This window comes from Brettanomyces nanus, chromosome 3, assembly GCF_011074865.1.
Source record: "Brettanomyces nanus chromosome 3, complete sequence".
NCBI lineage: Eukaryota > Fungi > Ascomycota > Pichiomycetes > Pichiales > Pichiaceae > Brettanomyces > Brettanomyces nanus.
In genome coordinates, this window is record NC_052376.1 from 478,620 (window position 1) to 493,010 (window position 14,391).

The 14,391-nt window shown below is 41.7% G+C and overlaps 11 protein-coding genes across 11 annotated transcripts; 6 read left to right on the forward strand and 5 right to left on the reverse strand.

Annotated features, from left to right (window-relative positions):
- Positions 1-162: 162 nt before the first annotated feature.
- Positions 163-2,139, reverse strand: SSA2 (Hsp70 chaperone; the record flags this gene model as incomplete). The annotated part of the gene is made up of 1 exon (XM_038923146.1): positions 163-2,139. One exon carries the CDS (start codon positions 2,137-2,139, stop codon positions 163-165), a length of 1,977 nt encoding a protein of 658 aa, XP_038779074.1.
- Positions 2,140-2,462: 323 nt separating this feature from the next.
- On the forward strand, positions 2,463-3,689 carry FOA43_002865 (uncharacterized protein; the record flags this gene model as incomplete). Its single annotated transcript, XM_038923147.1, has 1 exon — positions 2,463-3,689. One exon carries the CDS (start codon positions 2,463-2,465, stop codon positions 3,687-3,689), a length of 1,227 nt encoding a protein of 408 aa, XP_038779075.1.
- An 89-nt stretch (positions 3,690-3,778) lies between these two features.
- Positions 3,779-4,366, forward strand: FOA43_002866 (uncharacterized protein; the record flags this gene model as incomplete). Its single annotated transcript, XM_038923148.1, has 1 exon — positions 3,779-4,366. One exon carries the CDS (start codon positions 3,779-3,781, stop codon positions 4,364-4,366), a length of 588 nt encoding a protein of 195 aa, XP_038779076.1.
- A 197-nt stretch (positions 4,367-4,563) lies between these two features.
- UBC2 (Ubiquitin-conjugating enzyme E2 2) lies at positions 4,564-5,145 on the forward strand (the record flags this gene model as incomplete). Its single annotated transcript, XM_038923149.1, has 1 exon — positions 4,564-5,145. One exon carries the CDS (start codon positions 4,564-4,566, stop codon positions 5,143-5,145), a length of 582 nt encoding a protein of 193 aa, XP_038779077.1.
- Positions 5,146-5,249: 104 nt separating this feature from the next.
- Positions 5,250-6,091, reverse strand: FOA43_002868 (uncharacterized protein; the record flags this gene model as incomplete). Its single annotated transcript, XM_038923150.1, has 2 exons — positions 5,250-6,047; positions 6,086-6,091. The coding sequence occupies 2 exons, from the start codon at positions 6,089-6,091 to the stop codon at positions 5,250-5,252; spliced, it is 804 nt and encodes a 267-aa protein (XP_038779078.1).
- A 634-nt stretch (positions 6,092-6,725) lies between these two features.
- On the reverse strand, positions 6,726-7,535 carry FOA43_002869 (uncharacterized protein; the record flags this gene model as incomplete). The annotated part of the gene is made up of 1 exon (XM_038923151.1): positions 6,726-7,535. One exon carries the CDS (start codon positions 7,533-7,535, stop codon positions 6,726-6,728), a length of 810 nt encoding a protein of 269 aa, XP_038779079.1.
- Positions 7,536-8,343: 808 nt separating this feature from the next.
- FOA43_002870 (uncharacterized protein) lies at positions 8,344-8,622 on the forward strand (the record flags this gene model as incomplete). The annotated part of the gene is made up of 1 exon (XM_038923152.1): positions 8,344-8,622. One exon carries the CDS (start codon positions 8,344-8,346, stop codon positions 8,620-8,622), a length of 279 nt encoding a protein of 92 aa, XP_038779080.1.
- A 16-nt stretch (positions 8,623-8,638) lies between these two features.
- On the reverse strand, positions 8,639-10,360 carry FOA43_002871 (uncharacterized protein; the record flags this gene model as incomplete). The annotated part of the gene is made up of 1 exon (XM_038923153.1): positions 8,639-10,360. The coding sequence occupies one exon, from the start codon at positions 10,358-10,360 to the stop codon at positions 8,639-8,641; it is 1,722 nt and encodes a 573-aa protein (XP_038779081.1).
- A 152-nt stretch (positions 10,361-10,512) lies between these two features.
- On the forward strand, positions 10,513-12,381 carry FOA43_002872 (uncharacterized protein; the record flags this gene model as incomplete). Its single annotated transcript, XM_038923154.1, has 1 exon — positions 10,513-12,381. One exon carries the CDS (start codon positions 10,513-10,515, stop codon positions 12,379-12,381), a length of 1,869 nt encoding a protein of 622 aa, XP_038779082.1.
- A 12-nt stretch (positions 12,382-12,393) lies between these two features.
- FOA43_002873 (uncharacterized protein) lies at positions 12,394-13,338 on the reverse strand (the record flags this gene model as incomplete). Its single annotated transcript, XM_038923155.1, has 1 exon — positions 12,394-13,338. One exon carries the CDS (start codon positions 13,336-13,338, stop codon positions 12,394-12,396), a length of 945 nt encoding a protein of 314 aa, XP_038779083.1.
- Positions 13,339-13,546: 208 nt separating this feature from the next.
- Positions 13,547-14,374, forward strand: FOA43_002874 (uncharacterized protein; the record flags this gene model as incomplete). The annotated part of the gene is made up of 1 exon (XM_038923156.1): positions 13,547-14,374. The coding sequence occupies one exon, from the start codon at positions 13,547-13,549 to the stop codon at positions 14,372-14,374; it is 828 nt and encodes a 275-aa protein (XP_038779084.1).
- Between the last annotated feature and the right edge of the window lie 17 nt (positions 14,375-14,391).

Below are 14,391 nucleotides of genomic sequence, written 5' to 3' on the forward strand. Positions count from 1 at the left end.
CTATGATATGATTATATTATATGGTAATTCATCTCTTAGATATTAATAAAGAAATGTGTCTCTTCAATAGTAATTAAGAATTATGTCTAATGCTTTCTCTATTGCACCTAGCTAATATATAACGAAAAAAGACAATTCAACACCAAACCTCGCTTAATCGACTTAATCGACTTCTTCGACGGTTGGACCAGAATCTGCACCTGGAGCAGCACCACCCGGAGCAGCGCCTGGGAAACCACCTGGAGCGGCACCCGGAGCAGCACCACCTGGAGCAGCGCCTGGAACACCACCGGCCGGGGCACCACCGGCCTGATAGAACTTAGTCATGATTGGATTAACAATCTGTTCCAAACTCTTCTGTTGGCCCTCAAACTCCTCCTTAGTAGCAGTCTGGTTTGCGTCCAACCAGCTGATAGTCTTTTCACAAGCCTCAACCAACTGCTTCTTCTCTTCTTCAGAAACCTTCTCGGTGAACTTCTTGTCGTCAGCAGTGCTCTTCACACTGTAAGCGTAAGACTCCAATTGGTTCTTGGCCTGAATTCTCTCTGCCTCCTTATCATCGTCAGCCTTGAACTTCTCGGCCTCAGAAACCATCTTATCAATCTCTTCCTTAGACAATCTACCCTTATCATTAGTGATAGTAATCTTCTGAGACTTACCAGTACCCTTTTCGACAGCGGAAACATTCAAGATTCCATTGGCATCAATATCAAAGGTAACCTCAATCTGAGGAACACCTCTTGGAGCAGGTGGAATACCAGTCAACTCAAATTTACCCAACAAATTGTTGTCCTTAGTTCTGGTTCTCTCACCCTCGTAGACCTGAATCAAAACACCAGGCTGGTTGTCAGAGTAAGTAGAGAAGATCTCGGACTTCTTACATGGAATAGTAGAGTTTCTTGGGATCAACTTGGTCATAACACCGCCGGCAGTCTCGATACCAAGGGATAATGGAGTGACATCCAATAACAATAAATCTTGTGTTTTGGAAGAAGTGTCACCGGAAAGGATAGCAGCTTGAACAGCGGCACCATAGGCAACAGCCTCATCAGGGTTGATGGATTTATTAGGCTCCTTACCGTTGAAGAAGTCAGAAACCAACTTCTGGACCTTAGGGATTCTGGTAGAACCACCGACCAAGACGATCTCATCAATCTGGGCCTTGTCCATCTTAGAATCTTGTAGAACCTTCTCAACAGGATCCAAAGTAGATCTAAACATATCAGAACAAAGTTCCTCAAATCTGGCTCTGGTTATGGAAGTGTAGAAGTCGATACCCTCGAACAAAGAGTCAATCTCGACAGAGGTCTGAGCAGAAGAAGACAAAGTTCTCTTGGCTCTCTCACAAGCAGTTCTCAATCTTCTCAAAGCTCTCTGATTAGTAGTCATATCCTTATGGTATTTTCTCTTAAACTCATTAGAGAAGTGAGTAACCAATCTGTTATCGAAATCTTCACCACCCAAATGAGTGTCACCGGCAGTGGCCTTGACCTCAAAGATACCATCCTCAATGGACAATAGAGACACATCAAAAGTACCTCCACCCAAATCAAAGATCAAAACATTCTTCTCACCTTCAGCCTTCTTGTCCAAACCGTATGCAATTGCGGCAGCAGTAGGCTCATTAATAATTCTCATAACATTCATACCAGCGATGGCACCAGCATCCTTAGTAGCCTGTCTTTGGGAATCGTTGAAGTAAGCAGGAACAGTAACAACGGCATCAGTAATCTTAGAACCTAAGAAAGCCTCAGCAGTTTCTCTCATCTTATTCAAAACCATAGAAGAAACTTCTTCCGGAGTCAAAACCTTACTCTCGCCCTTGTATTGGACCTGAATCTTTGGCTTTCCAGCATCATCAATCACCTTGAAAGGCCAGTGCTTCATATCACTCTGAACCTCAGGATCAGTGAACTTTCTACCAATCAATCTCTTAGCATCAAAGACTGTGTTGGTAGGGTTCATAGCAGCCTGGTTCTGAGCAGCCTCACCAATTAACCTCTCGGTATCAGTGAATGCAACATACGAAGGAGTGGTTCTATTACCCTGGTCGTTGGCAATAATGTCGACTCTGTCATTAGCAAAGTGACCCACACATGAATATGTGGTACCTAAATCAATACCAATTGCGTTAGCCATTCTTAGTCTATGAAATGGAAAAAGAGGGGATCTGAAAATTGTAGTTTCAAACTTTTTAATTGGCGGCCTGAGTCCTTTTTATTGCGTTGGAAAATTCCTCATCTCAGCTTCTTCTAGAAACTTCGTGAACAAAATCGTGAACGACTAACAATGGAAAAAAAAAAATCGCTGTCCTCCCGACACCACTGGTTATGAGCCACTGTAGAGGGGAACGGAGAGCTTCTTGATTGGGGTTAAATCCTGAATTCATAGTAGTGGTGCAGTCTATTAAGCTCTCTGGTCTCTGGTCTCTTTTTCACCCATAATTTGCATCCCGTTATTCGATGTTCGGTAAATCATTCAGAGATCGATTCCTCTTTCCCTCTGAGGTGGTCCCTCTCAACCATGGCTCATTTGGTGCTGTTCCCAGACGCGTCTATCAATCATACCAACAAGCCATTTACGATGACCTCAAATTCCCTGATCAGTTCATGTTTTCTAAGCAGGCACCGGAAATGGAGAAGTCGGTAAAGTTGGTGGCCAGAGTTCTCAACACAGACTTCACCAACTTGGCTCTTATTCCTAACGCCAGTACAGGAATCAACATCGTCTTTAGAGACTTCCCCTTTGTTAAAGGTGATACTGTTATTCTTACTTCGATCATTTATGGAGCCTGTGGAAATACCGTTGATTATGTAGTTAATAGATACGGTCTTAACTTGAAAGTTATCGATATCAAGCTTCCTAGCACTGAGCAGGCCATTCTTGGCCAATTCAAAGAAGTCTTTGAGGAAACCAGGGCTCCTGGGAAAGCCATCTGTATCTACGATGCTATATGCTCGATGCCTGGTATAAGGATGCCATTTGAATTGATAACCAGAATGTGCAAACAGTACGGAATTACTAGTTGCGTCGATGGTGCTCATTCCATCGGTATGTTGAACATTGATCTCTCTGCAATAGATTGCGACTTCTACACGTCCAACATGCATAAATGGATGTATCTTCCTCGAGGCTGCGCTGTTCTGTTCGTGAACCCGAGATGGCACGATTATATAATGCCGTTTCCTATTTCTCACACCTACAAGAACGAGCCGTTCTACAAAAGGTTCATTTTCTATGGCTCCAACAATTATAACTCCTTCTACTGTATTAAGGATGCTCTTGATTTCATCCAAGAGGACTGCGGCGGGTTTGAAAAGATCAGAGAATATTGTAAAGGCCTTTCCGATGGACTTATTGCCCATTTTGGTCAAGATAGAATTGTCAAGGTTGATGGAGCCACCGGTGATGATCTTAACTTCATGGTGACAGTGAAGGTTCCACTTGACCAGAATCAACATGAATATTTCGCCAATGCCTTCAAAGACAAAGAACATGAAACCAAGTTGATAAAATTTGTAGAAAATGAATCGTTGCAGAAATACAAGACATTCATTCAGTTTGGATGGCATAACAACTTTATGTACGTTCGATTCAGCTGTCAGATCTACAATGATTTGCACGAGTATTTCTGGGGATATGAGAGATTTGAAGAGGTGATGAAAAATGCCATTAGTGAGTGCAACTAATATATATATTAAATGAGTAAAGAGAGCGCACATCAGTACATTAGCAAAATTCATTCACCTAACTTATAAACTAAATTTGTGTTTAACTCATGCCGAAGATCAACAGACCTCCCAAGACCATCGATACAAATGCCTTTCTCACCAATTGGCTTACTCCGTATCTAGTCATACCAGAAACGACTCGTACTTTCAAACCATCAGACCACACTGATCAGGGTAGAGTATTGAAGATTCTCAGTGTTGAAAGAAGAGCACAAAAAGATGGCCTCTATAGAGTCCAGAACGGACTCAAGGTAATCGTGTGTGATGCCAATGTTAAGGTATTTGCCGTGTTGACTCCGGACGCTATCTGCCAATATGAGAATACGGAACGATGTCGAGTTACCAAGAGCTTGATTAACTCGGAGATTCTAGTTTATGATTTGGGGGTGAAATTTATAGAGGAAAGTGATGCATTGAGGGATTATGGATTTAGAGTGACGGGAGATAGAGAACACGAAGGAGAATTGCGCAGATACGCTACGATATATATAGAGAGGTTCGAGTTATTTAGTCGAGATAGATGTATGCCTAGAGATGAGGGAATGATACCGTTTTTATACGGATGTATTAAGTACAGGAACCGGTATTTCTTGGAGTACTTGGGGGAGACATATGATGATTTAAACAGTGTTTAGTTGTGTGGTGGAGAGGAAATGAAATGCCCGGTAGAACAGCTGGTAGAGCAGCCGGTGGAGGTAGTGGCCGCAGCCGATGAAATGCCCGATGAAATGCCCGGTGGAGGTGGTGGGCGCGCCTTTGCCCTCGCTCTTGAATCTCTCACTCTTCTGATCTCCTCACTCTTCTATTGACAACCTTTCCTCTTTACTCAATAATGTCAACACCAGCCAGAAGAAGATTGATGCGAGATTTTAAGAGGATCCAACAGGATTGCTCTGGAGGAATCTCTGCGTCGCCATTGGCCGACAATGTCATGGTTTGGAATGGCATTATTATAGGGCCCCAAGATACTCCATTTGAGGATGGTACCTTTAGACTAAGACTTACTTTCGACGAACAGTACCCTAACAAACCTCCACAGGTTAAATTTACCAGCGAGATGTTCCATCCGAATGTTTATGCTTCGGGAGACCTTTGCCTGGATATATTGCAGAACAGATGGTCTCCCACTTACGACGTTGCTTCGATTTTGACGTCCATCCAGTCTTTATTGAACGATCCGAACATCAACTCTCCTGCAAATGTTGAGGCTGCTAATATGTACAAGGACCACAGAAGTCAATATGCCAAGAGAGTTAGAGCGACTGTTGAGAAGAGTTGGACCGAGGATCTTCAGGACATGGGAGATGATGATGATGATGATGATGAGGATGATGATGATGATGAGGATGATGAGGAGGATGATGATGAGGAGGATAAGCAGGAAGGGGATAAGCAGGAAGGGGATAACAATTAGCATGAACATGACGCAACTAGCTCTACCGCCAACTGATCAGGATCGGCTTGATTGGTATAGGATAATAAACGTATTAGATTATTTATTGTAGTATTTATAGGGATTTAGAAGAGCCATAGATAGTACCATCGGCGAGGTTCTTGAAGGTGTTGCTGTTGCTGCTGTTGCTGCTGTTGCTGCTCCATGGCGTTCTTCAGCTTCAGGCTTAGTATCTCGTTCTGCTGTCGTTTCTGGGTCTGCTGGATCTCCTCCTGCTCCTGTTTCCAACCGTATTCCGGAACTATCCCGGACAAGTTGACCTTTCTATCCTTTTTGAATGCAAGGACCGTTAATACGACCAACGTAGCAACGATAAACCGGTTATAAGGATTCGTATTACGGTCAAATTGGTACTGTTGCAGTCTTTTTATGCCAAAAGATCTCGGATCTAAAGCAGGTAAACGACTCGCTATGGTGTACGATGACGGATTGATGGCTCTCAATACAGATGGATACCTGAAAGGAAGATCTGGTGGAACATCTTGCTTTCTATTGGACATTTCCAAAGCGTCTATTTTTTTGGTTTCTTCAACTATCTTGGAAGTGGAATTTTGAAGAATAAAGGCTTCTCGTTGAGAGTCTTTCTTAGGATTGATCTCTTGGATAAGTTGTCCTAACGAATCATCTTGAAGAATCCTGGAAACTGGGGAAGCCGGAGTGCCAGACGGAGGGAAGACCGAAGTGCCAGACGGAGGGAAGACCGAGGTGCCAGACGGAGACCCCGTGCCCTTTATTGATGTATAATAATCGTAGACATTAGGAAAGCCCTCTCGAGGTCCATACGAACCATAAGCCAACCAATAGGTGAACCGTTTCTGATCAGCGTCAAGGAACTTCCAACTCTTCTTCATCTTCTCTCTTATCTGCTGATTCATGAAGTGTCTATAGAAGAAAGAAAGACGCTCATAGGCAACGGGATTGGCATAATAAGGTGCAGGATCGAATTTCTTTAGGTCGTAGTCCTCGTCCGAATTGTCTGTACCGGTTATTGAAGATATCACATCAAGAATAGAAGCTTTGGCCAAGACATTCCGCTTTTTAACAAGATCCTTTTTCTGTTCAAGTGCTCTATTGATTGCCTTGACGGTAGGCTTACCGTAGGACATAGTAAGGACAAAACGAAAGAAAGAGTGAATCTATTCTGCCTCATAATGATTCTTCCTTCGCTAGGTCAAAATTTTATTCTCACCACTAAGTGGGTCTCTTTCTCTTTCTCTTTCTCTTTCTGCTTTTCCTCCTCCTTCATTATCAACTATGTCTACATCTACATCGAACTTTCTTTCAGATATTACAAATTCCCCAGTGGTGGTCAAACTTAATAATGGATTCGAGTATCATGGGGTGCTATCATCAATCGATGGATTCATGAATATTGTGCTCGAGAATTCGATAGAGATGGTTGGAAAAAAGGAGATCAGAAAGTATAATGAATTGTTTCTTAGAGGAAACAATGTGATGTATATTTCTCAGGATTAGGTGTATAATAATGATATGATAGTACATTAAGGTAGTAGTTTATAGTAGGCTGATCTTTCTGGCTCTCAGGCACTCTCGGGTACTTTCTCGGGCACATCGTCAGGCTGAAGCTCTTCCTCACCCCTTCCCTCGGGCTCTTCCTCACCTCTTCCCTCGGGCTCTTCCTCACCTCTTCCCTCAGACACTTCGTCATTTCCTCCCCCCCCATGCCTCCTTCTTCTTCGCCTCTTCTCAACCTTCTCTATCACTTCGACTTTCTTCTTCTTCTTCACACTAAGTGGATTAGGCTCCTTTGGTCCCCTAGGCCCTTTCTTATGTTTCTTTGCTATCACTTCTGACCCATTCGACCCAATGCTTCTCTTCTTACCTTCATCCTCCATTAAGCCAGCATGCCTGGCATCATTTAATCCTCCAGTCAACTTCTTTCTCTCAACCAATTCGACCACTCGACTCGTAGCAGGGGACATCGGCTCCATAATCATCACCGATCGATTCAGATAAATCAATGGCACTGCCGGAATACGTCTTAGTTCTTTTCGAAGTTCTTCATCCTGTGTCACAACAACATATCTAAACTTATTCTGTCCATCAACATTAGTGATGGACTTGATGCAGTCGTACGACGAAAGGGTCTCGTCATGATGACATCGTCTCTTTTCCATCGTCTTGGCAATATCTATAGCTGGCTGATTGGCTGTTTCATAAAGATGATTAATACAGCACTGTGTAATAAAACATTTCGTCTCCATTTGTATCGTTCTATCGATTCCTTTATTAATATCAAACTTTGTCTTTTCCGCTTCAAGGATACTGTCTGCATCTACCAACACTTGAATAGGAGGTTTGAACTTGAATGTCATCCGACACGTGTTCATCTGCTTTCTATATGCCTTGGCTCTTTTTTGTCTCATCCTCGATTCAATCTACACTATCAACTCTCTTGTTCTACTAACTAAATCCTTAAAATTTCATCACTCCTTATTTTTATGCGATAAAATTTTTTCCAGGCCTCATTTTCCCAGCCTCATTTTTCCGGCCTCATTTTCCCAGCAGCCGTTTCGCGTCAACTCATCATCGTCCATCATATCTCGCCTTCTTACTCTACCCTTTGGTGCTTATTCTCAAACTATGTCTTCTCCTTCAAAAGATCCCTCTGTCTCTCAATCAGCCAATAGTAAACCTTCAGCTTCTTCAGTTTCCTTAAAGGAGCAACTATTGACCATTGTCAATACACTGCAGTTTGCTTGGTTCCTAGGCCACATTTTCACGCTTTGCTTCGGAACCTTTTACCTCTTTACTTTCAGAAACTCGTCTTTTCTAGCTGTTGATTCTGTCCTTTACAAACTTACTTACCTCTCAATCATCGAGTCTTTCTTCATCATCGTCTTCCAATCTTATCGAGCAAAGGTCATCAACATCACTTCTCCTTCTGATTGGCGTAACACTATTTTGATCGATGATAATGTTCAGTACACTTTGGTTGCTGTGTGTCTCCTATTTTTCATTCCTCAAACGACCATCTCTTTATTCCCCTTCCTCATCTTTTCTTTCTTCCATGCTTTGGATTACACCAGAGCTACCTTGTTGCCAATCACTCCAATTGCTAGTGCAGACTCCTATATTTCCAGGCTGACCGCGTTCATAAAGAATTACAATGACGTTTGCATGTATTATGCTGCCAACATGGAGTTGGCTACTTTTGCTTACATCACTTTTAAGGCTCTTATTTGGTCTAAAGGTTACTGGATCAGCTTTGTCTTGCACGGATTCTTCATGAGACTTAGATACGAGAAGTCCATATTCACCAGAACCTGTTTCAAGAAGCTTGAGGTTAGAATTGATGGCTTGACGTCTCATCCAGCTCTTCCTCCCGTTGTTAAGAAGTACTGGATCGATTTAAAGACTCAATTGATGGCTCTTTCCAATCGATTCAAGCTTCTTCAGGAGAAGAAACAAGAGTAAACAAGAAGTCTCTCAGTTACTTCCTTCTTTGCTTCTTTAACTTGTCTGTCACGTCTATCCACGAAGATTTCAATCCATACTGCTTAACCAAGATCTCTTCAACGGCTTTTTCATGCGATCCCTGCACAGAAACCTCAGCTAAGCCGGTCACAGGCTTTTCGCCGATGGTGGCCGAACCAGAGCATTTAACTTTGAGCACAGATGCCAACTCCTCGGGTTGTATATAGTATTTTTCCAATCCGCTGATTCTTGTCATAATTTTACGTCTTCCTCTAACCTGTTCAATCAATACGGTAATTTTTGGAGGAGACCCTTTTTTCATTTTACTTGTACGTCCATTGTCTTCTCCATTATCGCCATTTTTCACTATTCTGTAGAACTGTTGGAAGTTGGAACTTTTGCCTATGATCATGGCAAATACACCACTTCTCTCTGCAGAATTGATCGTTTGCTTAATACCTTTGACACCCATTTCGCTCATAGTTGGGTCAATTCGAATCAATTTAGGATACTGCTCTCTGGCAAGTCTAAATTGACGGATATAATCGGCTACGAGCTCTTTCAATTCATGTTCTTCGTAGTATCGGTCGTATTCCATGTTCAGTCTGTTGAAGAGCTCACGAGTAGAGGATTTCGGCTTGTAGAGCTGCTGGACAGTGACAGAAGAAGAAGAGCATTTGACTGGCCTTGACGAATGCTTTTTGACTCTGTAGGGTTCAAATTTCGCCACTCTTTGATTGGATTTGTCCGCCACGCTCACCACGATAACATCTTCACCTTTTCCCTTCAACTTCACAAGGTCTAGCTTCTCCATGGCTTTGAGGAACTTATGAGCTTTTTTCCAGGATGTTTTCTTCATATTGACAAGATCAGAGTCTACAGGTGGAAGGTTCTTGAGGATATGAGCAGACATAAAGATCGACGCATCTATCGGAAGATCTATTTTGTCTTGAGTGATGCTATAGAGAACAGAACGAACGAAGAAATCATCTACTTCCTCTGTAGATAGAGAGAAAGTAGAATCTATATGACTCTCAGCAACGAGTTCGGCAGTATCTTCGACTTGTTCTGACTTTTCACCACCGGCATTCCTCAACTCCTCCAATTCTTCTATACTCGTAGGCATATCAATGTCCTCATTTTTTGGTAATACATCCTCCTCAAGCTTGCCGTCTAACTTGTACAACTTATCTTTGTAGACATGAACAATGCTGACGGCAACACCGGCAGTATTATCAGCAATCTCCGTGATCTTCGAGAGATCCATACTGCAGTAACCAACGGCCACCATAACTTTGGGGCGTTCAATCACAGACACTGCCACTAGAACTCCTTTTTCGGCTCGACCATCAAACGGAGGCATACATCCTCGAATCATTAGGTTGGCCCCATTGCTCAAATGATCAACGACTCCCATATGAGTGTACACTATAGGTAATAAGAACGGTGCTTTCCATAAGGTATAGAGTGTAGGAATCAATCTTCCAGAATCCCTAGTATCAAACCAAACCGCCTTTCCTGTCTGTACATCAACATAGACACTTCCTCGAAAATTAGAAGGAGAACTCTTGAATACTGCATGCTGAATCACCTTAGGAAAAAGATGCTCATTGACAAATTCCAGACTCAGCACATCTTCTGGAAGGTTATAAGAAGCAATCGTGCTCTTTATGATCTTCCTTCTTTCCGAGTTTTTCAGATTAGCAAAAGGCTTAACTATGGGATTTTTCTGAAACATCACTTAAACTGTAAAGAAATAGAAGAACCCTCCAAGCTGAAAACTCAGATTTGGGATTTCCACCTTTTCGCTTCTCGCTTATAGAGAGAAATTTGGCGTTACCTCTTTGTCCTTTCTTCATTGAAGTAATTCTTCTTATTTCCCATCAATTGATGTCAGATTTCTCCATTTTGACAAGCCAGACGCTCCCACTTGCGTTGGCATCGGCTCAGAACTTCCAGATCTGTCCTTCTATGGACTTAATCTCATTTCAATTGAACTCTTGTACTATATGGATATATCGACTTAATAACGAGAAGGTTTGGGATATCAGCTTGGAATTAGACGACGAACATGGCGAGGGGATTACCAAATTGTGCTGGCGACCCGATGGCAAATTCTTTTCCATTGTTTCTAACTTTGGAAGAGTCAGTCTCTTTGATGCAGATACAGGAAAATCAATCATACAGTTTAATGTGAGTTCAGGATCCAAGCAACAACATATAGAGGCATGCTTTTGGTCCAATAAAGCTGCCAGAATTGTAGACACATCCAAATTTGCTCATTTATTAGATGTCAAGATAATAAGTTCTCTTACCAAGCTTTCGTCAGATCAGCAGTTGGTTAATGACGACGAATCCATACAGTTGGACGATTCGGTACTTGATTTCCTCATTATTGGATCATCCGGATCTCAAATCTCGCTGATTTTGTCCGGATTGTTCACTGTTGATGGATATCAACTACCTACTAGGTCAGCTAAGATCCTCAGCGTCATGTCTAACCAAGATCTTACGTGCCATCATATTCTACTCGATGAATCTGGGTCTCTAAACATGCTGAAACTTGATACTGAGTTTGTACACACATTTGCAGAAAAGCTCCCGTTGATTTCACGAACCTGCTCAAGGCTTGTCAGTCTTTTGAAATGCCTTATAGAGTCAATTGATTCCATGAGCAAGGATTATAAACCATTTACTGATTATACTACTCGCATTATCGACTTACTTAAGGGAGAAGTCGATGATCCCATATACGATCTCTATGACCTTTTGTTGACAGGATCGCTGTCAGATGCCACAAAGACTTGGCTGACCGACTATTTGGGGGATAGAGGTATCAAAAGATGGACGAAACTTGGAAGACAGCACTTTGAAGGATCTCGAAAAACCATTTTCTATGAGATGATTCCAGCGTTGCAGCATCTGTTGATTCACTTGACAAACCTGCAAGGATTGTCTAAATGGGCGGAAACACGGCAACTTCTTGGCTTAGATAGTACCAAGATTGACAATGCTATAAATACGGGCAGTTCTTTTCTTAAATACTGTTACAAGACCATGCTGACATTAAACGAGGAACAGAAAGACTTTGACAGTGTCATGGAATGGCTTGAAGCTATTGTTCAAGAAGTCACTACTGATGAAAAGCCTACCATTCAAATTAGAACCAAAGATATCATTCAGTTCCTGATGTCTGTATCGAAGAGATCTGGACTCAACCAAAAAAGTAGTGGATTGCACCAGCTCTACGATTCTTTGACTGCTGAATTGGATGGCATATTTGACCAGATAAAGCAGAAAATGAAGTCACAGATGAGTTCCAGTATTCAGACCACTCTGCTGACGGTGGACTTGGAGACCTGCAAGTGGGAAACCAAACTCTATGGTGATTATGGCCTTCTAGTGGTTTCCTCGAATGATAAAATCGACATCATAAAGTTTGATACGGCTACACTCTCTAGTGAAAGAATGACTCTTTCAATAAACGGAGATCCTCAAAGTCTACAGGCAAGTCTTACCGAGAATGGGAACCTACTACTTGTATTGATAACATATTCTACAGAGTCAAAACTTGCTCTATTGCAATTAGGTACTAATGGCATTGATCCCCTAGTGAATGGAAGCGCTACAACATTGAAAGAGTTCAGCATTCCAAGTGAAGATGGCAGAATAGCCACATATATGGCACATAATTCGCATAGAAAGACATGCTGCATACTTGATGCTACAAGAAAACACTACACAGTGATAGAGTACTGAGAAATAGTTCCATTAAACTTCATTATAATATTGTATTAGCCTATTTGAAGCGGGAAATATGCGCATATTGAGATCTGGAAGCATTACTGTGGCATCCTCGGCAATGGCAAAAGAGGATCGGATGAATTCGTTGTATCCTCTCTGAACAGATGCATTTTGAAGCAAGAAGTTGGATTTTTCCAATCGATTAAGGTAATCCAGATCTTGTAGGGAGACGGGGGAATATTTTTTGAAATATGTTTGGATCTTGACGATACGATTGACAACCAAATTGAACAAACGAGCTCTAGTCAATGGCTGACCGAAACGACTGGGCAGGATTTCCACCTCGAAAGAAGGCCTCTTCGTTTTGGTTTGTATTTTTGTTTTGTACTCTGATCGAAGCTTTAGAAGGAGTTTGATTTCTTCTGCATTAGTCTTAGTCTCTCCTGCCTTATTAGACGAAAAATCTGGCATTTCTCCATCGATGATCTGTGTTATAGATTGATTGTCAGGGGAGGACTCGAACTGATTTTTGGCCAATTGAGCGTAATAACTCGAAAGCAAAGGTTTATTCGACTTGAACTTATCTATAAGATGCTTCGTCTTTAAAATATCCGAGTATTTGTGGTGGAGAAATACTCGATTACGTCTTCCTATACTGCGAGCATGAACAAATTGATAGAGCCAGTTGGGGAGTCTGGATTTGATGGGCTGTGAATCGATGAATGCCACATTAAGCAATTTCTTGACGCAATTGTAATCACCTTTCGTTTTTACTCCTGCTAGCAATTTCTCAAGTTCTTGTCCTGCCTCTAGCCGTTTATATAAGGGTATATCTTTATTTGGTGCCTGAAATTTGCAGTGTACATAATTGGAGAGTCGCTGCTTGGCGAGATTATCCAATGGAACCAAAAAGATATTTCGTTGTAGATTGCGGTAAAATGTAAGAATAATATGAGAGGACATGGGATCCATACCTTTATGAAGTAGGTTTAATGTAGATGTAAAGAGAGACAGACTTCAGAGTTTTTCACTCGGCTCGAACTCAAATGATCGCAAGGCTGTGCAGTAATGATGAAGCGCTTTAATCTTGAGATAACATTTATTATTTTTCGATGTTTACCATAAGAGTAAACAGATCTGCAGCACTTTTTCTTTTACTTCAGAGTGACAAAAAAGCAAGATGTCGTCTAAAACATCTTCTAAAGAAACGGAAATTTTCCGGAGAGTCAACGAGGAGAAAGAAAACACGAACAGGAAAGAGGTGAATAGTGAGGGTGGCAACAAGAGCGTTTACAGGATAAAGAGTAGTTTAGGAACCCTGAATCACCGCCGAAAGACAGCACTGCGGACAAAATCATCGAATTCGATACTATCTTCTCGGTCATTGCTTAGTACTGCTCGTACAAGACCGGATCTTTTTTCCACCTACGAGAAGGCCAGCAGTTCAGAGACAACGATAAAGGGCAACTATAATAAAGTACAGAGAGTGTCCAAGTCCAAGAATACGTCGTTTGAAGAGAAAGAAAATATTTATGTGAGGAGATTGAAAGTTGTGAGGGATTCTCCAGAGATGGAGAGGATTATTCATAGAAACGTGACCCAACTGGCGGAGGAGAAAGGCACGGAACAAAAGGAATGTGATGATGATGATGATGACGATGACGATGATGAGATTGAAATTGTTCCGCAAAAACCACAGTCGAATATAGATGAAAATATTGATGGGTATCAAGAGATACCTGAGGATATAATGAAATATGTGTTTTCACACGGTTCGGGAATAGAAAAGAAGTCGTTAGAAGAATTTAAGGATCCTTTGGAATTGGATCTATCGAATTTGAAGGAAGACAGCAATAACAATGATGACATTGGTAATATAAGTGAATTGGGACTGGAGGTGAAACTCGAGTTTCCAGAACTTGGAGAAGAGACAGAGGAAAAGAAATTGGCCAAGATTAGGGAATATTACGAGAATAATAGAGAGGCATACAAACCAAAGAGGGTGTAATGGGTATATTACAAAAT